Raw genomic sequence first — 25,362 nt, forward strand, 5'->3', positions numbered from 1 at the left:
CTGCTGTGGTACCTACGTTTTTAAAATTTTTCATTCAAAGACAACATTTGTACAAAATACTATGTCAAGGATTTGAGTGAGTATTTACAAAACCTATGAAATAAAGTTGAAGGTCGGTATCGGAGTAAAATGCAGTTTTCGGATGTTCTTTCTTATTTACTGAAGATCATACGACAAGCGCGTCGAGGAAAAGGGGCATGATGGGCAACAAAAAAAATAAGCACGTTCCGTGGCTCCTCCAGTCACAAACACTGTTGTATTTACGTATACCCCATCAAAATACCAAGGAATGTCCAAGCGCACTCATACAAAAAGCCAAGTCAAAGTTTGCCGGGCAGCTGTCTCCAGATACCCGAGCAACATCTAAGCAGCACTCCACGGGAGGAACGGAGGGAGTAAAAACGCAAACGATCGAGGGTGGGGGATCAAATGGGATTTTTTCGCGCAAGTGTATACTTACACAAGACACATGCGCGCGCGCACACACTCGTGCGCTTAACCACATTCAAGTGACTTCGGGCGCGAGCGCATGAGGCTGTACGTGTGCTCCACATATAGCCCAACAGCACCCCCCAAAGCTCTTCACACCAACACGCGCCCACACCTGCTGTCACCGATATATACCCTGGACCGGACCGCGAGCCGCACACTTTTTGTGCTTTCGTTTTACAGAAAGGGTACACTTTACCTAACAGAGGAAAAATAGCCGACGGCTTGTCTGTACATTACCGATCTTTTCTTCTTCGTAAGCAAGTCAACATGCCGGGACGTCCGCTGTGGCAGGTAAGCCAGTGTTTATACAAAAGTGCATGATACGTACAGGCAATTGTTACTATATATAGTCCTTGTATGTACAAGACACAGCATTGTCCGATGGACATCGTAAAAATCCTATAAAATTTTGTAGATCGGTGCTTCCACGCGCGTACAGGTAGTCACCGATCCGCAGAGATTGACGGGCGAGTGACAGCCAGTTGCGCCTGTCGGCGTGAGTCTGACGCTTCTCCCTCCGCGCCTCTGATTCGATCGTATACACAGTGACAGACACGCAATTATAGACAGACTCATACACACCGATGAAACAGCGCCGAGTAACGGTTTGCCTTCGATCGGTAATATTATGTATTATTGGCTGCAGGCGCTGTGTAAAGCATTTTTCTCGTCATTTGGAACGATCGATGAAAAATTTATTGCTTGACGAAGCCGGTCTGGTAAAAGCATTTTTTCCCTCGTAAAAGAGTGACACGAGCGCGTATTCTTAATCCTCGTAACGATGTTCTAATTTTAAAAACAATTCCTCCCGGCAGCGATGTTTTGTTTTTTCCAGCCTCGCGTCGAAATACCGATCTAGCAACGACGACTTTTTTTTCTGTTCGCATCCGTCTTGGTAATATTTCCAAGGGGATCCGAGGCGCTTTGCACGCGCCGTAGTCCGAATCTACGCGTCTTCCGAAATTACCCCTCAGATAAATTTCGCCGCGTTCCCCTAATAGAATCGAAAATAACCTTGACACCTTCTCGGGCGCCCCTGAATCACCGCTAACTCACTTCATTTTGAAAGTCACCTATGGTAACCGCGAACACGTATTATATACGTATGTACTCATCGGGTAAACATGGTTTTACTTTAAATAGAATTTTGTCACTAACGTTCTTTGTGTACAGATGTACAGTTGAAAAATAGTTGTTTTGGCGCGTGACGCTTGCCTTCAGCGCGAAAGCAGTGTTAGTTTTACCGAAAAATCAACACCTCGTGATATTTTGAAATAAATCAACCACGATGCATATGTAAATACACTTCATGTAAGTATAGTATACTCGATAAATTCTAAAAAAAAAGCATTGAAGCGTACACAACGTTGGTCGATTACTTGGGGTGTATTTATAAAAATCGGTTTACTCATGGATGAGTGTAAAAATACACGCCAAGAAAACAATATTATCGGAGGCATGGTATTTTTACAATTTGGGTTTTTCAACAACGATACTAATAACAAAAACAAAAAAAAAATCAAACAACAACAACAACAATAACAGTGTAGCGATCCAGCTTTCGAGGAGATCAGCTGCACATTGGAAAGGATGATCCGTAAATAACTCGCCGCGTCCCCTCTCGTGGGCAGACGGAGGTTTTGGCCAAGGGCGTTAATCGACTCACGGGGGAAAAGTGTGTCAGAGACGCCGCGGGAATTTTGGGGAGCGCGGCTTTGTTGATGAGCTCCATGTCGTTGCGTGTAAACAAACCTTGGAGTTGCACAGGCAGGCTTTTTCATTGCTATTTTTGCCGGTTCGCTTGACTCCGTCCGCGAAATCGACGATTCATTATTTGTTAAAATTTTATTTATAAAGCCGATAGCGGACTTTCAAGGCGGAGGTACCCTATATCTATTTAATCGAAATTGAGCCGATTTTATTTTTATCACGCGTACGATCTGATATTAATATTTTTCATGGGTTTCGATTTGTTTTCTAAAAATACGCATCTTGCAAAATTCAAGGTGCTTTCGGTGGTGATTAGCTCAAGTATCTTTTGGATTAATCCTTTTTTAATTTCTTGTTAATTAGTAAGTGAATTTTTTTTCTTTGTTACTTACTGCTATTTCTTAACATTTGCATTTGCGATTAAAATTTGGGGAGTGAGTTAAAAATTAATATTCATCATATCCTGATTGTTATTCTATTTCTGAAACTTCTTTTCTCTTTGCGCAGATTTAAAATGACAGCATACAAACACTGTAATTTTAATGACACGAAATAAAAAACTTAAAAATCGTATGAAATAGATTACTCCAATTTTAATCATCTAATAATAATATCAAATACTTTTTCAGTTGAATTTAGGATAATACTGATAGAAATTAAGATGTAGCAAGCAGAAGAAAAAGTTTTTTTATTTTCACAACATACAATTCTATTTTGGCATGAAACAATTCATTACATATGTCAAACAGGTTATACGAAATATTCTTTTTTTTTTTTTTTTTTTTTTTTTTTTTATAAACAATAGTCAACCAACACATAGCGTTTCAAAGGTTGTAGAAACATACAGCAAATTACGTGTTATTAACATTTTTTAATTTTAACAATCATTGTTTACGTGAACAAATAATAAACACTGGTCTAATATTTTTGAACAACTCACTGTACGACCAAAATTAAAAGTAAAATTTTACATTATACTATATTATTAGACCGAATTTAAATCAATAAAAAAAAAATCAAAGTTTGGAGTATAGAAAACAAAATCATTTTAAGAAAACTGAAAATTTAAATTAATTCAAAAAATAGGCAAAATTAAATTTTTAAGACAATACAAAGAAACCAAAAGGATTGTTCACTTTCAATAGTTAAAATTAGTCAAGAAAATTATCTACAGCTTGAAATAGACATATCTTCACTCAACACAAATTTTTTTAAAGATTGTTCACCATTCACCGTTTTAACCAAGACAATATTATCTTGTAGGTGAAATATTCCTCTAGTCGTCAAAAAGTTAACTACATATTAATGAAATTAATTGTACTAATTTTGAATCCATTTCACGAAAAACATTAATATACAATTTTATAAATTAATAAAAATTAAAACAAAAATAAAAACCATACAGTAAAAAAGTCAAAGTTATTGGGCGTGGCAACGATATTTGCCTTGATGTCTGGCAGGCTCTCGACATATTACATACAACACTTTGGGGTTAAATTTGTTATTATTAATTTTCTGCATCTTACAATTTCAATGGCGTTATAAAAAAGCTTGAAACCTATAGAAATCTATAAAAAAATTGTAGTAGTTCTGGTAAAAATGTGAGAGACAATCGCAAGAGCTGTATGAAGATACAACTTTATATTTTTTTTTATTTTGAGTTACTTTGTCAGTAAACAATCCTCACATTTCTGATACAACTTTCAGATGACTTAAATTATTTTATTTTTAAATTTAAAGTAATACCGTATTTATTAGTTCACCGATAAACTGATGCATTTTTTTTTTTTTAAATCGATACTTACGAAACTTTTTTTTATTACAAAGCAAATTCATACGTCAAGTACAATTAATGAATCAAGTAATTATTTATATATTTCGTTATTAAAAATGTCCTATACCTTATGTTTACTACTTTTATTCGAGTTGAACCGATCATCGTATACAATTTTCTTGTAAATCAATTATGTTGAACAGGATACAATAAAGATAGATGTAAAATTTGAGCCAATTAATACACGGTATTTAAACAATTTTAACTAAAATCATTAGATGAAAATACACGCATAACGCATATGTTAATGACCTGAACAGTTAAAACGCGCAACGTAATCGTTGACTTTTGGCACGAGACCAGTATGTAATACTCCTATAACGGAAACCAAAAGAGTTGTCCCAAACGTATGCATGTTGTGTACAGTTGTCGTCCAAGTGTCTTTCAGTCATCACTTGACTTGCGTGTTTTGTTTCTGCCTTCTCGTATATTTACTTTCCATGAAATAGTCTATCCATCGTTACCATGCGTACACTATTATAAAATGGCGGGAAAATGTGAAAATTTCCATCCCCCAAGAGATGCTCACTTAACAGTCATGAAATACTGCAGTTGGGGCAAGACTATGTAATTAAGTACACTCGAGTTTACAAATGTTACGCGGTATTTTTTTTCTCTTATTTTTTTATTGACAATAGTAAACGACGTTATATCATTATTATTAGCATGCGCTCGAGCTTGTTAAATACAACGTTAAAATTATTAACATAAGGTAGCATCGCGTTAAATGTACACGAATATTACGTGCACGTTGTCTATGGTATGTGCAGTGTTTGTTGTATGTATATTTAAAACTGCGTCCCTAATTGTACGACATAAGAATAATTACAATAATATAATGGTAATAATAATAATATTACAATGTACAGGCGCGTGGCGCTTAGAAGTAAAGACGAAGTATTCACATGTGTCTCGTGTTTCCAAAGCCTCCGTGGCCAGATTGGCTGGCCCCCTTGTTGAAGCCCATTTGTAAATTGAGCTGTCCCTCGCTGGCCCGAAGCTGATCTTCCGTGAAGCTTCTCTTGTTTTCCTCGGACATTTTGGGCCCCAAAGCCGGTCCCGTGTACTCCGGATGCTTCTGCGTCTGCAATCCCGTCGATAAGTTGAAAACATTCATACTACATCGCAACGATTGGCCGAAATGGAATATAATATTTCACTTACGATCCTGCCCAAAGAGTACAGGCAAAGGGTGACCTGCGGGATGTTCCGCCTCTCGAACAGATCGGCAGTTTGGAAGATCTCCTCTTCCGGAACGCCGTACTTTTTTATGGCCGCTTGGAACCTGAAACAGGAACATGCATGCATAAGTACACGCGCTTTTTGCATGCCATCACCACAACGCACCTCTGGATGTTCTCCATCAGCTGGAAGTTGGTTCCTTTGGATTGGATTTTCTTGACGGAGCCGGGAGCTAATTTATTGATCAGTTGGCAAAGAACGACCCCGTCCTTAAGGATGTCCTCGTAATTACCGGGTGGTAGTTTTTCGCCCAGTACTTTCTCGATCCACTCGAGCACCTCCTGCTCTTGCTCCTTGTTGCGGGGCTGTACGGGGTGGAGACAAATTTTTATCTTTTTGTTTCTTCTTCATACCTTCCTTTTGGATAAAAATACACACTCTCGAACCCATTTGTTAAGCTCTGGAGCCGTAACTTGGCGCAAATACACGTGCGCGTTGCCGTAACTTGGGACCAAAATATGAAGGTTTTAAAAACGCTGTCTTCGCACAAAAATAGACCTCGGCAGCCAGCTGATGTATAAATACTCGAAGAGTACACGTAGACGTGTATTTTTTTTTTTTTTTTTTTTTGTTGTGACTTCTTTAAAATATATATATATGTATATGCTCGATTACATCGACGCAAAAGATGAAAGCTTCGTTCGAGAGATTACATTCACGGGATTTCACAACTTTTCGAGCAACCCGATTTTTTTCTTTTTTTTCGTTAAACCGTCGTTGGTCTTTGCTTTGGGGGACTTTTATTTATATTCGTTCGAACGGCTATTTCTTAAAGACTCCTTTCAACGGGCCTCGAGATTAATAACAATACAGATTTAACCGGTTGACGCAATCGGTCAAATTGGTCTACGTCCGAATCGACGATAAATTATTATTTATAGCAAAGAAAGCCACGCTTGAGTTGCGTTTGCGTATATAAAACGCTACTCTCGAACTGACGCGTTACACGCCTCGCAAATATAATCTGCGAGCCCGCCAGTTTGATTTTATTCTCGCGGGATTATTTTCAGCGTAACGCTTACTTTCTGCATTGTACCACATGGGCCAATTTTTACGAAATTCTTAGTAACAAAAAAAAAAAGTATACATATAAATAAATTAATATATAGGCGTTCGGTATCTTACGATTCTTGTGCAGTACTACGAAACAACTTAACTAACAGTTCATTCAAACGTTTAAAAAAATTTGACGGCAATCATGAATCAATTTTTTTTTCTCAAGCGTATCATAATCTAATTTACCGCAAGCCCGTTCAAGGCTATTAGATTACCCAAAGGAAAGTACAAGAGACTTCCGGTCGCGTGTAGGAAGGGAGGCTCACCGAAATAGCATTCTCCAGATTCACGGATATATATTGTATATTCGGCTCTAGACTCTAAAGTTTTACCGATGATGATATTTTCAGTAAATACTTTCTCGAAACAAAATCATCGCACTACCGATAGCCGTGTCGACAAAGCGATCAAACGAAGTTGTCGATAACAAAGGCAGTAACTACCGATTCGTTGGGTCGAAAGTAGTAGTTTGTAACACTTTTTGTCGTTCAAATTTGTAAAAATAAGAAAAATTCAATGGGTATATGCATATACTTACCGGCATCGCGATTAGCTTGACAAAGTTTCCGCGAGTTGTGTACGCTGCAAGGATCCCGTGTGTCGGCAAAGCTCGATCGGATTGAGAAACTGTATGGTAAGTACTTGCCGGTCAGAGTGACGACTAAGTCGAATGCCGGGCGTCGCGACGCTATATGCCGTTCGCCCCCTCCTTTTCTCCTCCTCGGTTCTACTGATCTTCAACTACCAGAATCTCCTTGGCACTTTGCCCGTCTCGTACCTATGTGTACACATACACTTGGGTTCCCACACCTCCCGCACTCTCTGCGCTCCCCCTCTTTGTCCCTTACGTGTTTCCCTTGCTTTTTTACCTAATCACCTGTGACTTTTTTCATTTATTTATTTGTTTTTTTTTTTTTCTTAGCAATATTCACGGGTGTAAGTGAGACTGCATTTGGTGTTTTACGGCTCTTGAGAAAAAAGTGCAGGGTACAAGTCATCACTCGAGTAGCTTATCATCGGTCTCTTTGTTGAAAATCGGGGTGCTATTAGAGAAATGAGAAATTAAAATAAAATTACTTGCGTCGAGAGTAGAAGGAAAAAAATCGTCGAATCATCTCTAAATCTGTACCCCCGTTTAGACGTTAGTTTGATAATTAACACAAAACACGCATAAAATGACGCGACGGCGATACTCGTGAAAATTTAATTGGCTATTCGTTGCCCGCAACGTTGCCAAAGAATATTATATTTTTCGCGAAAAAGTCTCTAGTTGTATATCGCGCGAAGATAGAAGGTTAGCGAAGACATTAACGGGTGAACGGACGTCATTGTGCCCGCGGACGTGGACGGTATATTTGAACACACACACATCGGAGCACAGGGATATAAACAAGTGGGTGTACACCCATTACCTGTATATTTCCTTATTGCACGTGTATTATACATATTAAAAAAAAAAAAAAAAAGGATTAATAGGGGACAAGAAATATATATAGCAGTGGAAATCCGCCAGATGAAAGCTACCGATACGCCGATTTGCCTGTGCCGTTCATTCGTGGCATCGTAATTTTTGGATGCCAGCCATTTTTACGTATGATGCCACCACCCGTTTTAGATTTTTCGTCAATCAACGGGTTTCCAAATTTATCGCTTCCAAGCTCGCTTTTACTAGCCAGAGATCATTTTTTTTTTTTTGGTTTTTTTCTTTTAATGTTTCTTGGGATTTCCTTTAATAATTTTTCTTTTCTTATTCATGATCGAGAGAATATGCTATAACTCGGTAGAGCTTCAACTAGTAGTTGAAAAAAAAAGAAAAAAAAATTGTTTTCCAATTTGTACGAAGTTGAAGAAAAACCGAGCACAAAAATTTGAAGTTGGCGGGCACTATAGTTAACTCGTCGTCCGCTACGTGGAATACGAGATTTCCTTACACGCAGAAAGAATGGAGGAACGCGTCTATTTATTCGATCCCGACACTCGAACACGTTAGCTTTGCGCAGTGGCGATATCGTAACCAATGAGGTTCTACCGAGGTGCGATTATTGCTAGTTGAAAACTTTAACCAATACCCCGCCAAGACGATGTGAAATACCATCGGCTAAGGCAATTTTTGAAAGTTTCTACGGAAACTGTCAAGTCATAATAAAGATAAAATACTTATTCAGCAGCGTATAAGTATGCTGTGCATAGGGGAGACCAGGGCACGCAGAGCACTCTAACTTTATTGAGCTGTAATTCTTAAAGGAATGAGGATTAAAGTGGCCAAAAAATTGTGTTGTAAAAGTATGATACTTGTGGACCTAGCCTACAAGTTAAAAAATTATTGTGCAACATTTATAATTTAAAATAAAAAAAATTGCTCGTTCTCAAAAAGCTCTACTATGCCCCAGGGGTGGGGTAAGGTAAAACGCCCAATACTTGGACAGATTTTTCGAAACTAATTTTAACGCTCATATTCCGAAGTTAATGTGCAATACTTCCATATTTTTTAAATAATTACTTGTAATTAGGATGCCTTAGGATTATATAACACACAAAAAATGTTTTAAAATAGCTCTTAAATAATAGTTATCGTACATTTTAAAACATGTCAACTTATCGGAGTAGTTGGACAATCATTCTCGACTGTCGTAGTAGTTGGACAACCTTGAAAACCAAAAGTTGGACAATGCTGCAGTACTTGGACAAGTTGGAAAGCAGTACTTGGACAATACTAACTTAAACGATTTTACAGTTGTATAAATTACGATAAGGCACAAGTACTTATTAAAACTAAAGTATGTATTTAGATAAATACCTTATAACGAAAAAATGTTAACGAAGGGGATAAATAATAACAAATTTATTACGTAAAATTCGTAAGTAAAATTATTAATCTTTTTTCCAAAAATAATTTATTAAATGCAAGATAAATCCCTCAGGGTGCATTTTGATTTTCAACATTTTCAATTGTGAGGAATCGCACTTCTCCTTCTTGATTTGAATTTTCTTTAGAAGGAACTGCATCTCTTCAATAGCAAACGAATTATCCAACTCAATTAAGCTCTCACCTCGGTACTCAGTTTTTTCAATTATTCTATCAGTGAGATAGTGTAAAACCAATTTTACTGTTTTTTTTTTAATTTTGTTATTTAAGATTTATTTTTAATAAGACTATAATTTTTCTTACTTTTCTTTTTTGTTTTTGTTGTATGACCTCCACTTTTGTTCTTTTTCATTATTTTATATTTTTTTAAAAACATTTTTCCTCTTTTCAGAACCCATACTTCATCTGTATTTACAGTGAATTGGAGGTTAACTTTTAAAAATGTTGAAAAAACAATTTTCTTAAAGCGGTGCACCCCTTAACAACAAAACTGATTAGTAAAGTGTTTTTTTTCTACAAAGTACTTCACTTTTTATACACTTTTGTTTAAAAAATTCGCATAAAAGATTAACTACGTTAAAAGGTAAACAACTTTGATTGTATGTCCATGTACTGGCTACGACGTTTTTGTGCCTATGACCTGAAGTTGGACAAGAGCTCCACGTCTGTCCAACTACTACGAAATCGTGAGGTGTACTTGGACAGCTAATTTTACATTATAAAAATTTTTTTTGTCCACGATTACATTAGAAATATTGTTAATTAATGTAAAAGTTGTAAAATAATACCATACAGCATTTATACAAATGCATTGGATTAATTTTAACGAGCATTACCTATTATCAAAATCATAGAAAACGGAGAAAAATTATCGCAGTCTTATGGCGCCTACGGTGAAATTTAGAATCATTCGCATGTATTAAATGTTGCTGAAATTTTTTTAAAAATTCAAGTATATCATCAATAATAATCATAGCAATATTAATCTATTACGTTTTTTAAAATATCTCTTTTTTATTTGCTACAATGACTGATTTTCCACTGTCCAAGTATCGGTCTGAATTTCAGTTTTGTCCAAGTATTGGGCGTTTTACCTTACGGTGTGGTACGGGCTGGGGCATTCGTAGCGTGAAGGATACATAATAGTTAAAAGGTGTGTGCTATAGAAAAAAAAATTAGGTAATTTATTTATTTATTTTCGAATCTTTCTTTACATTGTAAGTGAACTCATAACACTAAATCATGAACACATTAAATTTCTGTAATAAAATTTTTTGGCTTTTGAATATGTTATTCACTGCATTAAATCAAAGTAAATTATTAAATAAATTCTGTTCCTCTGGAAAATCAGTAGCAAAAAGGATTGGGCAGTCTAGAATCGATATATTATTCCGATTGCAAATAGTAGAATTCGCACTCAGATGTTCATTTAATTGTACTATTTTGTTAATATTTAAAGCTTTCAGTGAATTTCTTCGCGTGTTTTTTGTAGTCTTAACAGGTAAACTACCTAATGTTTACATTGTTCTACAAAAAACTTAACCTAAAAATCAGCTGTGTAACGCTCGCGCCAGCGCTCGCACTGCCGCGGCCAGGCTACGCTCTGCCCCAGCCAGATGCTACGCTGTGCCCCATATGACACGCTTGCTTGTTTTTGTTATAATTTTGTTGTTACTTATTTTCTAAAAAAATTAAAAAAAGGAAATTGTAGCTAACGAGTCCAGCTTTCAATTAAGCCCAATTGTAAAAATGTTGCTGTAATAGGCTATATTTAAACAGCCGTTGAAAATGATCATCCGATCAATGTAAATACTACAAATATAAAACTTTTTTTTAAATGAATAAATACTTATTATAATGCCTAAAAATATTTAAGGGAATTCAAGGGACATCAGTATAGGTGTTCAAAAAAAAAAAAACCTGAAAATTATCATTAGTTTTCTTTTTATTTAAATGCCACGCAGACCCAGACTGCCACGATTACCCTGGTCTCCCCTATGGGCACCATCCGAAAAACTTCTGACACTATTGCCTCATTTATTATAACTACTATCAGTTGAAGGAGATAAAAAGCTAATCAAACGGTCATTAAATCTTAATGAGACATTCCCATTCTTTGGGTGAAAGTGGAAAGTCCATCATCTAATGAGATTCGATAGAGCTAGTCATTAAGTTAAAATTAAAAGTTATTTTCAAGGTGGTGCTTTCTGACAATAGAAAAATTTTTTTATCAGTTTACTGGCTTTTTTACGTCATGCAAGGTATTTATGGATCCGAGGAACATGAAATGTTTAGGACCAAACAATGAGTCAATTACACCGTTTTAACATTACATTAACGCGCAAGACCCAAAAATGTAAAATATTGTGTAATTCAATTGTAAACTTTTTATCGACAATTCTTATGACGTATCGTTGACATCAAAAGTATTTTTAAGAAGACGGAACCGCGGCATTGGAGGTGTTATTTTTTAACTTGTTGTTAATGTCGCAGCCGTTTTTCTAGTAAACAAGTAGTTATGACAAATTAGACGTTAAATATACACGTGCGACTGTTTCTAATATTAAATGCAACGTTAAAACTAACTTTGAGAAAAACATCGTTTTAAAATAAATCAACGAGCCAAAGCCTATACTTATACCCAAATCAAACCTAAACTTTTCAGGTTGCTGGAAAACGCGATCCAGACCAGGAGGCCGAAGCTCAACTTTGGATCGAACAAGTCATTGGATTTAAATTTCCAAAGGGTGAGTCAATTGCTATACTCGTACACACAATAAAAAATAAAATAATGATGATGTAAAAAAAATTGTCCACAGTCGAGCCATTTGTCAATTGTTTTAAAAGTTGCGCCACAAAGCCTTTCCCCGTATACATATATATATATATATCTGCTGATGCCTCCCCTGATGTACCGTATGTACAACATATATACATACATTTATCGACCCTCGCCCCTTCGAGTCGCGCTACACAACCTGTACGTAATTATGTAACCCTGTTAGACCGGGACAGCTAAGGGTTGCAAGTTTTAACTTTTGCTGTAATACATTATTATACGATCATAGCGACAAAACGTACGGTTATACATGTACATCGAAATAAAAATCAAATAGTCACGCTGAATCACAAAAAGTGGCGGGGAAAGGAAAAGCTCTGTCGCGATCTCGCACGACTCTGTACATATGAAACCCTGTTAGTCGTCGAGGGTGCACGTCCGCAAGCGTTTCCCGACCTCTCTGCCCCACCCTCCTCACGCACAGTAGCTATTAATAAAGTACACGAACTCGAGACGCCCAGTGGCGCGTGTATGTGTACAACCAGGTCGGGGGATTCGGGCAGGGGTAGCCCATCGAGAGGAGCTTTCACGGCGCGCATGCTAGCCGGGTGTCGGCGTCGGTCCAGGTGACGTCGGAAGCGACATTCTCCCCCAATCGGCAACCATCTGCCGTGCAACAGTTAAGCCAACGAGCCAATGGGGTGGAGCGGCCCAAGATGACTTTGGTCGGGAGTAAGGAGACACGAGAGCGAGTCTTGCTCGCCTGGCAAAAGGCGCGCTCGGTTACTTCGGCAGCCACGACCGCCCCGACCCCCCCTAGCCCCTATAGCTACGCCAGCCCGGCCGTGCCTCCGACAACCACCCCCCAGTGGCAGTCGTGAGCCGATCATGCAGCCCTGGTCCGGCAAACACGCCTGGCGTCGACGCAGCCTGCACTTTGTCCGACTTGGGAAGCTACCCTTGCGAAACCGCGAGCTTATCTCTCTCTATATATGTATAAACACAATATAGTGCGGTCAATGATCATCTGGTGCAACGGATTCGAGTGCACGTGCGTATCCGAAAGCGACGTGCCGGCCATCAGGGTTCAAGCGCCAAGAGCAGCTTTTGCCCTTCGTGCCCCGCCGTGAACCTCCGACAGCATCGCGACGTCGGTGGAGGAGGGAGGTGGGAGCTTGCGCGAGCGCGGAAAAGCTCTCGTCGCCGAGTAAGCGCCTGGTCTTTCTCGATCGGGGGCGCACCTGTCGAGAGACGCACCGGCGCCTCCTAGGCGTCTATACATGTACCGCACGACCCCCGACACTTTGCCTCCGGAAAATTCCTCCTCGCCCTACACTTACAAATATACGAGAACCGTCGATCAACCGGTGGCTATATTATACCCCCGAAACCCCTCCTAATCGTAACACATGTGTAGGTTTCTTGCTCGTCCGATACGTCTACCGGCACGAAACAGGTAAAGTCGTAGCCGGAAAAGCCCAACGGGGAGAAAGAGAGCCGGAGAGGGTTGTTGGCCCTTGCTTCGTCGTGGGGGTGGTCGAGTGGATGGTAGTCGTCGAGCACACGACCCCTTCTGTTAGCCTGTTCCCGTGACTAGGAAGCGTCTTGGGTGCTCCTCGTCTAGGCCCGGATAGAGTCGCAAGCTCGTCCAAAGAGCCGAACCTCCGGGCAAGGCTGCGAGCCGGATAGGCCGGGCTTTTGATGTTACTGGTTAGTTTTTCAAACTCAACTTCGATGGACGAGAGTGTAGGCACCGGAAGGGACTTTTCTCGACGCCACGAGCACGTGTGCAGACGCGACGGCAAGAAAAGCTCACGCGTGGAAAGCTCGGCGAGGGGAGGGAGGGGTTGGCCGAGCTTTCGGAACAAAGCTCCGTGCATGCGAGCCTGGTCTCGGAAGCTTGCGACGCATGCCAGGCACGATCCTTACGTAGCCCCTTACCCTGCATCGCACGAGCGACGGATCCCGAATAGCAAGCAGAGCGAAAGCAGAGCTGGGCGCCGAGAGTCGCAAGCTCGCGAGCGGGTCGATCTCTCGGTAAGGGGCACACCTGCAGCCGGCCAATGATCGACCCGAGGTGTTCATGCTTTGTAACTCGATTCGTCGGCCTCCGTGCATTAAAAGCTGCACCACGACCAACTGAGTTTCAACAATCACGTGTGCATGTGAGCAAAAAACCATTGGTCAAAGAAAATAAGGTGCATACGAGCTGCAGCTCGGATGGTATATACGGGCGCTTCGGAGAGTGGCATCGATTTGCCGTCATTCGTTCATCATGCGACGACGCGCGGCCGCCGAGGGACCAGGACTGCATGTCCGCGCGGCATCGCAAGCTCCGAGCAACCCCTTCGATAAAATCGAGGCAGAGCTTCTAAGCAAGCAGGACGAAGAAAGGTACAATGTGCCTTTGAGTCGATTGCACGTGAGACGTAGACGGATGAATCGAAGGAACCTGTACACAGGTGGGGTCGTGGGGTCGTGGTGGAGGGTGGCACTTGGCAAACGTCAGTCATCTGTCTGTCACGACGCCGCGAGCCAGCCGGTCGCACCAGGGCACCAGCAGACAGTTGAGGGATTTATGGAGGGTGAAGTTATACCACTGCCGCTATTCAGCTTGACACCAACGCCCCTGGTCCCTCCACTACCATACTCTTCCTTATCGTCGTCGGATCGATACACCAGCACCTGATGAAAGTTGGACAACTGTCCGAGCTTGCGGAAATAAAGTACAGCCTGTACATACACGCCACACATCGATCAATTGTCAGTCAACCGTGTTTGTTAATAGTTACATTTTAATGACATCCTAAGCTAATTTGGATGGAAGAGCTTTTTTTTATACATATATGAGACTCCCGTCACGTGGAATATTAGTATATGGCATCCGTGCACAACACCAGCTTGTAGTACTGGTACACGTATGTGCATACCCACCCGAACAATGAGGGTCAAGGAGATGTCATGAGAGCTTGCAAGCACCACCAAAGAGTCCGAGAATCGTCAGGCACCGTCACGGAAGCTCCGTTGTATTAGGAAAGCAAGACCAGACCGGTGGATGAATGTACGTTTCCTCCCGACGAGCACCACCCCCACCACCCCCTGTGAAAGAATTATTCTCGTCGTCCCGGTTAAAAATATACACACATATAGCAGATAAATATACATATGTAACGAGCATCCCGGGTGTCCTTTGCACAATCAAAATCGCCGACTGGCCAGTACTCGCGTGCTACGTATACGAAGGGTTACCGATAAAGCGTCATCGATAAGCCGGCGGATCCTCGGCCACCTGTCAGAGGTCCGTCAATGACGTCACTTTGGGACAGGCTTACCAGGATTACAGCCCCGGGCTAGATTTACGAGTTCGCGCAACAGTTGGCCGCCACCGCTGCCACCCTGTTCGCCGTGCCAGCGCTCTCCGAGCACGTCGGGCTGCCACTCGAAGGGTAGCCTTGGCTCGCTGTGTGTGTTTTTTGTTTTTTTTCCTTCCGTTCCTTACATAAGTTGTTTTTTTTTTTTTTTTTTCTTTTGCAAAATAGGTTGACGTTGTTATTGAAACGAGGGGTGCAAGGGAAAAAACATAGAGATAGACCAGCCATCGGTGACTAACGTATTTGATCGTTGTTAAAGAAAACATACGAGCCAAAGTTCGCAGTCGGAGCTCGGGACGATTCTGCGCATAGAGAGTGAAACCGGGAGGACACGGTAAAAGGGGGTGGCACGGAACGCGGGGTGTATACCATGTTCCCGCGGGACCTGTTGCACCGGAGGACCGTGGACTCGTAAATTCGAGGGCAGGATATGTTGTCCTGGTGAAAATCTTGCCTTTGACGTCTTTATGACACGACTCTGACGTTTAATCGATACCTACCGGGTACCACGTGTATACTCTCCGGACAGCTGATATACGTACATACGTATATTGTATGCGTGACTGTGCACCCTTATGCCGACGTTTTCTGGATTCATACGTTTACTCATAAAGTAAGGTAACACTGGATTGGTATATATTGTTCTTGGAATTTTTTTTTTTTTTTTTTCTTTTCTAATAGCATATTATAAAATGATAAATTAAGTCACGTGAATATGGAGTGCATAGACGGTGTGCCGTTGCATACATTATACAACTATCGTATCGGTGAACGTACAAAAATTAACACTTTGTCACTAAATACGATGATTAGAAAAAAAAATTCAACAATATGAGAAATAAATGCTGTAAATATGTAATTACGCAACCGCGAGCGCGTATACACCCTTTGTAAGTTTCTCTCACTCGGCAAATAAAAAACAAACCAACGCCAGTATTCCTCATCGAGCGAAAGCTCTTAATGTTGACTCAAAACTTTTTCTGTTTTTTTTTTTTTTTTTTTTTTTTTTTTTTTTTTTTGTCACTCGGACGGAGCTCATCGTCGCAGCGGTACGTCAGCGTAGCAGGAAACCATATCGAGACGCGGTTTCCATACAACTGATATTCCATCGATACCCGTGTAGATACGTACACGCGTGTCCATATGATGTACCAAAACCATCCGGGACCGATGCATCTCTCTCGTTTGGCCAACCTTCTACATGTATAAGCACACACATATCATGAAAAAAAAAAAAACATGCAGCCGTGCAAGTAGTACAAGGCGGTAGCGCGACACATCCGACGTCTGAAAAATATCCGGCTAGCATGCAGCGATCGATCGGGTCGTTCGAAAGCAAACAAGGGTAAGAGAGACGGATTTTGTGGCATCCCTTATCGACTCTCGATAACAATCGATCGGCCCCTCGTGTATATTTACACACAACCATAACTGATCTGGTGCATGTATTATTCTTCGACTCGCTCGAGCGTATCTCGGCATCGGTACACATAAGTATAAGCCATATAGGAAGCATCGGCGTATACAGGAGGATCGGAGGCCCTTACACGGATGGAAGGAGTCTCCGAAGGAGGAGCATCGATTTCCTGTCAGCTCTTCGCGTTTACGACATCTCACGGAGACCCGAAACTACCAGGGACGTATCACCATCCGAGAGACAAAGTTCAGGGGGGTGGGAAGGAGGAACGCCCACCGCGTCGAGGCTATGTTTGCTGGGTAGCCGGACAAAGGGGAGGAGGAGTCGCTGCCGACACCGGGCGAGCAGAACGCGCTCAGGGACGCTTTTAATCCGTATTAGGTAGCGATATGGAGGAATTTATCACGCAACTTGCAACGCAGGAACGAAAAATGAATAAAGGACGTATATGTATGATATACCTATAGCTGGTGGTATAGGTACAGGGACAGGGGATATAATGACACAGTATAAATATAGGGTTTGTTGCGGTGTAGGTGTATTATATACAGGTATAAGGTTTTGCGTGGAAGCGTGGGGGGGCGTGGCTGTGAGTTTTACCAGCGGCACACATGAGATCCTGGTAAGTGAGGGGACTGGGGGAGTCCCTAGGGATGGCACAGCTGCATCCGTATATATTTATAAACATATATGTTGGTTCACCGCTCGATTGTCTTCGCTACATGTATACGTGTGACCAGTATATTTTTATTCGCGGGTCAACCTCTGCCGTCACGCACATATGTATATACAATGAAATGTCGGAGGATACTTTTGGGCTTTCTCTTCCATATGTATCGGTTCCCTTCGAGTAATCGATTGGCACAGGTAGAGAGAGAGAGAGAGAGAGAGAGAGCTTACACACTTACCTGCACTACTTTACGGCGCAGTCAATTAATAGTCGATTAGAACTCGAGAGGGGGTAGAACGAAGAGAGAAGGGAGAGCTGTATGAGCCACTCAATCGGCTGTCGATGGCTCGTCAATCGAGAATCCAGGCGCACGACCAGTTTTCGATCAGGCAAGCAGATAGCGCAGCTGGCACGGGTAGCCCGACTCGGGCGGGACCGACGCCCATGTATACCTAGGAATATATATATATACATACATACACCTACTCCCCATGGCGCGACCAACCATTGGAGGCTACATACGCCATGTCGCGTGATGCCCCGTCGCCCCATATGCCCATGGCCGAAATGGCCGAAATGGCACACGAGTATTTTCAGGGCCTATTTATGCTACCCCCTCTCAAAAAAAAAGGGTTTTTCCAAATGCTCGTAAATGACTCGCGTGGTTTCAATTATACATGAGTGGGCGAGCTTTCGCGAGCTTTATAGCTTCCGGGGTCTCGATTGGCATGAAAAGCGCGCGCGCGCGCTGTGTAACGCGTCTGGATTGGGGGTGGGGTGTGGTGGGGGCTAGTGGGGCGTGGATTATCAACGTATGTTTGCAAGGTAGGCACGGCTGCGGTAGGCTCTTGGGCGCAGCTGGCGTCCTGGGAGCCCGAGACACGGTACATCTTCCCGGACTGGAGCTCGGAGGGGCAACCTTCGAGGAAAGAGGCCTACTCGGTCGGTGGCCACGCGTCAACCATACGCGGCCCCCTTGACGAGCCTCTTGGCATAGCCGGACGCCATGAGCGAGCACGTAACTCTCGGCGAAGCCCCCCTTTTTCCTATATACATGTAAACCCCCCCCCCTGCGTCGCGTTGACTGATGCTCGCGCTCACGTGCCAATGATGCGCAGTGAAGCTTATACCTCGCGGGAAACATGACGACAGCAGTAGTCCCGAACTGTATACGTAGGTAATATACACATGTAGGATGGTGGTGGCAAAAAAAGCTTGGACGCGCAGGCGTGTGTTGTGATACAAGCGCCTACATAGACAATGTCTTTTATGACAAATATACCTACGAATTCAAAGACAAATCAAACGATCATTTATTCGTCGTTTATGTAATGTGTGGGAGGGGGGATATGAAGGGTACGATTTGCTGTTCCTTACAATGTCGATGATTGTTATTTATTTGCTTAGATTAAACCTCTCCTGCTGTTATGTTGTGTAAAGTTACCATGTGCTTACGCGTCTGTTTAAAATGGTTTAGATAATTAATTGCGTATTCCTAGGAATACCATAACGTAGATGTTAAAATTTTAGCTTTACAACAAATTTCGGTCGATTAACGTAGTACTTGTATTAAATTTAGCTCTGGTTGGCTCTTCTAATTAAAGATGCATTTCATCATAACATTAAACTCTAGTTAATATCATTATTATTAAAAGTATAAAAATCAACGTGATTTCAGACATAAGCTACGAGGATGCCCTGAGGGACGGCGTGATCTTGTGCATGCTGATGAACAGACTGTGCCCCGGCATCGTATCGAAAGTCAACACGACCGGAGGTGACTACAAAATGATGGACAATCTGAATCAGTAAGATGATCACGTATTTTTCATACCCATTGCACACGCGTACAACTATATAAAAAAAAAAAAGTTCTTCAGTGACAGATAACACACCGACAAGGACCCTTGGCCATGATACCCTTATTATTATTTATTCACCGTCTGCTCGATTTCTAAAAATTAACGTAGAAACTAATTTTTCACACGCGCTTCGTCCCTCCATGTGATATAAAGATAATCACAGTAACGTACCTACATATTGTAGCTCGTCTCTGCTCTTTCAAATTCATCGCATCCTGATCTCTAGTCGCCTTCGCGCGATCGACAGAGCTTAGGTAGTTGCAGCTGTAGGTATATTGTGTTATAGAGAGCGCAGTACAGGAACCAACCAACGATATACATTGAACTTGAACTATAATCACACGGCAGTATAAAATCAACTGATGGCTACTCGCATACCAGTATAATTTGCGATAATTTGTTAGAAATCTAAAATACACCATACAGTTGTTGGGAGTATACGGCGTTTTTTCAGGGGTGTGTATGATTATTTTCATCAGCGTGTATTTTGCAAAGTAAAAATCGTGATGAAACGTATCGGAAACCGTGAGAGTGAATTTTTTTGGTAAAAAAAAGAGCTATTCCGCAGAAAATTCATACAAAACTATAAATGGCACTTTCTCGGCTACAGTGTGGTCAAAGGTATTGCTCAATCGTTCATGAAATAATGTATACGATATTAATAAAGAATAACGATGAAAATGCGTCCTTACATAAAAAAAAAAAAAAAAAAAAAAAAAAAAAAAAAAAAAAAAATGAGAAATGTGATTGTCGTCGCGTACGTACCATTATAATAAGGGCGCGATTGAATGGAAACTATAATTATGACTCAGCCACTTGTTAAAAAACGTCGGGCCATCTCTCACGCTTTTCCATATCATCTTTCGGATGTGGAATCAACAATTTCCGCGAGATCTGAATAAAATTTCATTTTCATGATCGTACCATTTTTGGCTGTTCCATTAGTTCCCCGTTACGGTGTGTACAATAAGTATATAGATTAATATGTAAGTATAGGTACTTTTACAGTTGCAGAACTCGCAATAAGAAATTTAAAAAAAATGTTCGTATTGAGAAATACACGCGTGCCCCGCGAGCAGTAGAGGTAGTGGGGGCGAAAGATGCGCAGCGCAGCCACTCCGCACAACTCCCTTCCTACAAGAGAATCATGAGGCACGAGGAAGTCGTGCGTGCGTTTCAACATAAGTGTAGGTGCAGTTACGTGCCTCGAAGCGTCCATATTTAACGCCAACGTAATTATAGTCGCACCGCCCACATCCCTACTACTACTACTTAATTTTTCATTTTAACTACATATCAATTTCAAGCTCATTAGTGTATGTACGTCATTCGTTGGACATAAACTGTTCTATAAGTCATTTTTTCGACTCCGTTAGGTTGCCTGTCCAAATGTATGTTACAATCGCTCGATTAAGATCACTTTAACATTTTTTGTCCACTTCCACAATGTTTCTCCATAGCTTTTTTTTTTTACAGCTAATACTTGCTAATTACAATGGCTCAACCATTTTTCCAATGTAATGTATTGCGTATCAAGTGTCCTCTTTAGGCAAAATTGACTCACCGTTAACGCGTTTATCACCCATAGAGAGGTTAGCACTATGTCCGCTAGACGGCGCTCCTGCGGGTGTACGTATGTACGTACATATAATATACAGATGGCCAAGTCCATGTATACACACGTGCAATGCTCCTGAGTCCGAACGATGAATATATATATACGTAGCACGCGCATCCTCTTTCTCGCTCGAGGCGAGTGCTCGCGGCTCGGACTTGCTGGCGCTAATTAGTAGCCCTCGCTGATTAACGCCAGCTGAGAGGCTCCGCTAAGCGAGTAGGGGCTCCCGGCGAACAGCCGCCGGCAGGAGCTTTCCCGCAGCTGTTCGCGGCCTTCTGTTTTTGCTCCTCTTTTAATTTGCGGAAGCTCTCGGCTCCCCTTCGTTAGCGCGCGCGGGCGAAGCAGGGGAGGGGGGGGGAAAGACCCCTTGGAAGTAACCCTTGGCCCTCGACGTACTCGGAGCACAGAATCGCCGGGTCAAGAGCCTCATGCCATCGACTTGGGCGCTAGAAACGCGATACATGTTCCACGTATGTATATGATACCTGCAAGCCACATGGTACACACGCCGCGGTGGGATGAATAGCGCTTTTTTTACCTTATTCGTTTATTTATTTTCTTTTTCATTTAAAAAGCTGTCCTGAACCAAACAACCGATCGCCGTATGTATAGGCAATGATGGAGTGAAAAAAAAAAAAAAAAGCTTTCGCTGAAGCTTCCGTTCCCAATTTCAGGTTCCAAAGGGCTTGCATCAGATACGGAGTCCCGGAAATCGATCTTTTCCAGGCAGTCGACCTGATGGAGCGCAAGAACATCTCGCAGGTCACCAACACGATATTCGCCATCGCTCGCGCGGTAAGTACACGTATATGTATATATACAGGTTCACCTCACGGGGTGTGGGGAATGGGATGGAAGTATCGTGTCTATACGTGTACGCGCGACTGACGATGGTTTTTGCAGGCCTACAAGCACCCGGAGTGGAGGGGCCCGTATTTGGGACCCAAGCCCGCGGACGAGAACAAGCGATACTTTTCCCCGGAGCAGCTAAGGGCCGGTGACACCGTGATCGGCCTGCAAGCCGGTTCCAACAAGGGAGCCACGCAATCCGGCCAGAACTTTGGTGCGTCTCGAAAGATCATATTTGGAAAGTAATCACTACCGGTCATCCTTTACACAACAAATCAAATAATCTACAACATCAATATGTTACACACCCACCCACCCACACACACACACACACTTGCATTGTACTATTATTCACCGCTGCACTCTTATGGTATAAAAATCGCTTGAAAATTGAGTGGAAACTATTGTAGTATAGTTTTCCTGGCGCGTAAGATTTTCTCATTTTTAATAAGAATAATGTTAAAGTGCGTTTCAATGTGTTTCGTTGTATGTTATACCGTTTTAACGAAAATTATAAAGGAAAAAAAAAATATCTAACAAATTTTTGTAACAAGTAGTTTCTTACTACGATATTATTAAAGTTAAATAAAATTACATTTGTAATGCATATCACAACTCTATTGACAGATTGAGTATGTCGCCTATTTATATAAGTAACACACACTTCTTGTACCCACTTGAGACAGAAGAAACAATTTTTCTCCGTTAATACGGTCGTTAATTTTAATCATGTCCACTTGACACTCGATAAATGAAATAGATAGATCTCGCTAAAGCTTAGCTGTAAACAAACCGCTGATGGCTCTATATTGGTGACTAGAAGTTCAACTGTAAGCCTTACGTGTATTTCTTTACTTAAATAAAGCACCAAATCATCCAGAGGTAAAATTAAAAAAGTAATTATTTCATCTTTCTTACAAATACGTTAAATCTCGTAAGCAAAGGATCGCGTGAACACGTGCAGTGTACCACACATATTATATCCCTTGTTGAAGTTGAAAAAATGAATGAATCGTTTTTAATTTTTACTACTATACTAAAAAAGCAATCTATAATTTTTTGCGCAAAGCAACGAGTACATAATATAGTGTATCGTCTATACAAATAGAAGAAAGAGTAAAATTTACCTATACTTCTTCATCACAACGATGAAAAAAAAAAAACCTGTGATTTACACAGCACTCTATAGATTGTTATTGTATATTTGGACTGATAAATGCTGACATCATCTTTGTTTATTTTCATCAATTTTGTGTGTAACCTTCGGTAGCAAAAAAAAAAAAAAAATTAATTTAGCTAAACTCGGATTACTGACGATTTTGTAATCATGAAAGATTTCATGTGAATTTTAAAAATTGTTATTTTTTCATAAAAAAAATGTTGAAAAATATGAGCATCCTATGAAGCAAAACTTAAGAAGATACCTTTTGTATTCACTGGATTTATTAAAGTAACCTGTTTCATTCCGGTATTTCCTCAGGCACAGAAACTACAATTCGGCAAAATATTACATTTATCGTGTGACACATAAAGACACATAAACCACGGATCGTATCATCCATAATACAAGCGACACTCGGGGGATTCGCGAGTCTCATCGATGTATATACATCGACATATATATGTATACGTATACCTTGTACACGGTACAGCGCATAAATATGATACGAGGCAGCTCGAGAGTCCGCGTGGGGTAGGCCAGTTCCAAGGGACCCTCCTCACCAGGAGAACACTCGAGCGAAGAGCTACCGGTCGCCCAGTTTTTTCGCGGCCCCCGCGACTTGGCGAACCACGTACACATGTACAAAAAGAAGCATTCTCTAGAGAGAGAGAGAGCTGGCTATACCATTTGTATGTACATACGTATACATTATCCGTACCGCGAAACCTCTGCTCGGTTTCTGCGATCCTCGCGAAAGGGGAGCGCCGCCGAGTGGCCGGATGATGCCGGCGAATGCCCCCACTGTACCCACTTGTCTTGTTTCCACCAAATGAATCCACCTGTAAGTAAGTATCACCTATGCTATGTAAAGTACACTAAATTCAATCCTATAGGTATACTCGGGCAAGTATATTACTATTTGTTGTTGTTGCAGAGAATCGAGCCAAATATGTTTATCCCCGTTTCTTTACTCGACTGAATATTCCTTCGTGTACGAGGAAATTAGTTTTAATGTATACCCATCCCATGTTACGATGGGAATCAGTATAAATTTGGAGCAAGGAGTCAAATGGCATGGGTGAAAATGAAAAAAAATGTATGTATATGTACTTATAGATATTGTGCAATGACAATAATATGTTTCAACGAGCTTGCAACGTTTTTCCATGTAGGAATGGGAAAAAATCTACACGTTAACTTACAGACAATGATGAAAAAAAAAAAAAAAAAAAAAAAAAATGATTAAACAAAACAAGAGAGAAAATTTAAAAACTTGGAGAAAAGCTCGGACTCTGAAATATGTCTTGAAACATTTGAGGCGACTCCTGCACGCCTGTTCGAGAGCATTGGCGCAGAGTGAACGGCATCAGCAGCGATTGCCACTATCGAGAGATCGAGTGAAAGGGAAGGGCGGAAGAAACGAAGGAGGAGGAGGAGTCTAAAGCAGCGGATGTACGAGTTGTGCTCCGGCCGGGTTCTGCTCTCCGGATGTTTCGTCGTCTCTATTCGATCGACAAAAGTGCTTAGCGACAAAAGGCGAGGCTGGGAATCTCGCGAAAAGAGTTTGACTCTCTATTACACGTCTAGGAGAGCTGCTCGGCGAAGCTGCTGCCCTGGCACGCTCACCTCGTGCTTGTCCCTCCAACTTCGATCAGCTCGTTCGTTCGCTCGCGTACGATTCGTCGCAAGCTCGCTACGTGTCTTTCAATACCAACAGTATAACAGTAGGGATATCGTTTAGTGATGCCTCATTTGCGAATCGCGAGCTGTAAAATAAGTTACGATTTCTCATTGGCTGATAACGCCAGGTAAACTTTCTTTGGTTGCTTCACTAATTCGGTGGCTGAACGAGAGTACGCTGATACGATTCTATAATATTACTTGTGCCCTCGATCGAGTATCGATAAAGGATCGCTGCGCTGTTGCTTCGTCGATTCTTCGGCTCCTTTCTTATGAACATTATGATCCTTTATTTATACTCGCCATTAAGTACCTACAAAAGCAGTTTTAAGGTTACAGTTTGCTATTTCAACACTTTTGTTACCGATTCATAACTCGTGATTCATTTGTTAATTTATAAATTCCTTACCCGGCCTTCATTATTATTAACGTGGCGCACAACAATAAGCTGAAATTCATCATTAAGATGACAAAGTTGGATATCGAATCATGTTTAACTGTGTAAAAACTATACCACAAAAAAATGGTGTGAATTTAAAATGATACGGGTTACTCTTACGTGCAAGCTCTTGGAAATATATACGAAATATATACATATTCGATTCCATTACAGAAGATATTATGTTCTATACTCATTGAGTAAGTAGAGTTGAAATATTAAAAAATATTGAGAACTAAATAAACAACTTACAGTAGAGGAGCCCCATGGATGATTTCCACGTACCTATAGATGATGGAGTAACTGAACCAGAGG

At 41.2% G+C, this 25,362-nt stretch overlaps 2 protein-coding genes and 1 non-coding gene across 3 annotated transcripts; 2 read left to right on the plus strand and 1 right to left on the minus strand.

Moving 5' to 3' along the window:
• Positions 1-512: 512 nt before the first annotated feature.
• Positions 513-22,296, plus strand: LOC106636112 (muscle-specific protein 20). The gene is made up of 5 exons (XM_014348403.2): positions 513-783; positions 11,866-11,947; positions 19,116-19,245; positions 21,592-21,712; positions 21,821-22,296. The coding sequence occupies exons 1-5, from the start codon at positions 760-762 to the stop codon at positions 22,010-22,012; spliced, it is 549 nt and encodes a 182-aa protein (XP_014203889.1). The 5' UTR covers positions 513-759; the 3' UTR covers positions 22,013-22,296.
• On the minus strand, positions 4,105-7,018 carry LOC106636113 (myophilin). The gene is made up of 4 exons (XM_014348404.2): positions 6,873-7,018; positions 5,384-5,583; positions 5,201-5,321; positions 4,105-5,120 (listed from the first exon to the last, which is right to left on the minus strand). The coding sequence occupies exons 1-4, from the start codon at positions 6,876-6,878 to the stop codon at positions 4,938-4,940; spliced, it is 510 nt and encodes a 169-aa protein (XP_014203890.1). The 5' UTR covers positions 6,879-7,018; the 3' UTR covers positions 4,105-4,937.
• LOC111643220 (U4 spliceosomal RNA) lies at positions 8,323-8,463 on the plus strand. The gene has a single exon (XR_002759668.1). It is a non-coding gene; the product is annotated as a U4 spliceosomal RNA (small nuclear RNA).
• Positions 22,297-25,362: the final 3,066 nt, after the last annotated feature.

Source organism: Copidosoma floridanum, unplaced genomic scaffold (genome assembly GCF_036245765.1).
Source record: "Copidosoma floridanum isolate Cflo_tuat_1 unplaced genomic scaffold, Cflo_Japanese_pri ptg000009l, whole genome shotgun sequence".
Classification (NCBI taxonomy): Eukaryota; Metazoa; Arthropoda; class Insecta; order Hymenoptera; family Encyrtidae; genus Copidosoma; species Copidosoma floridanum.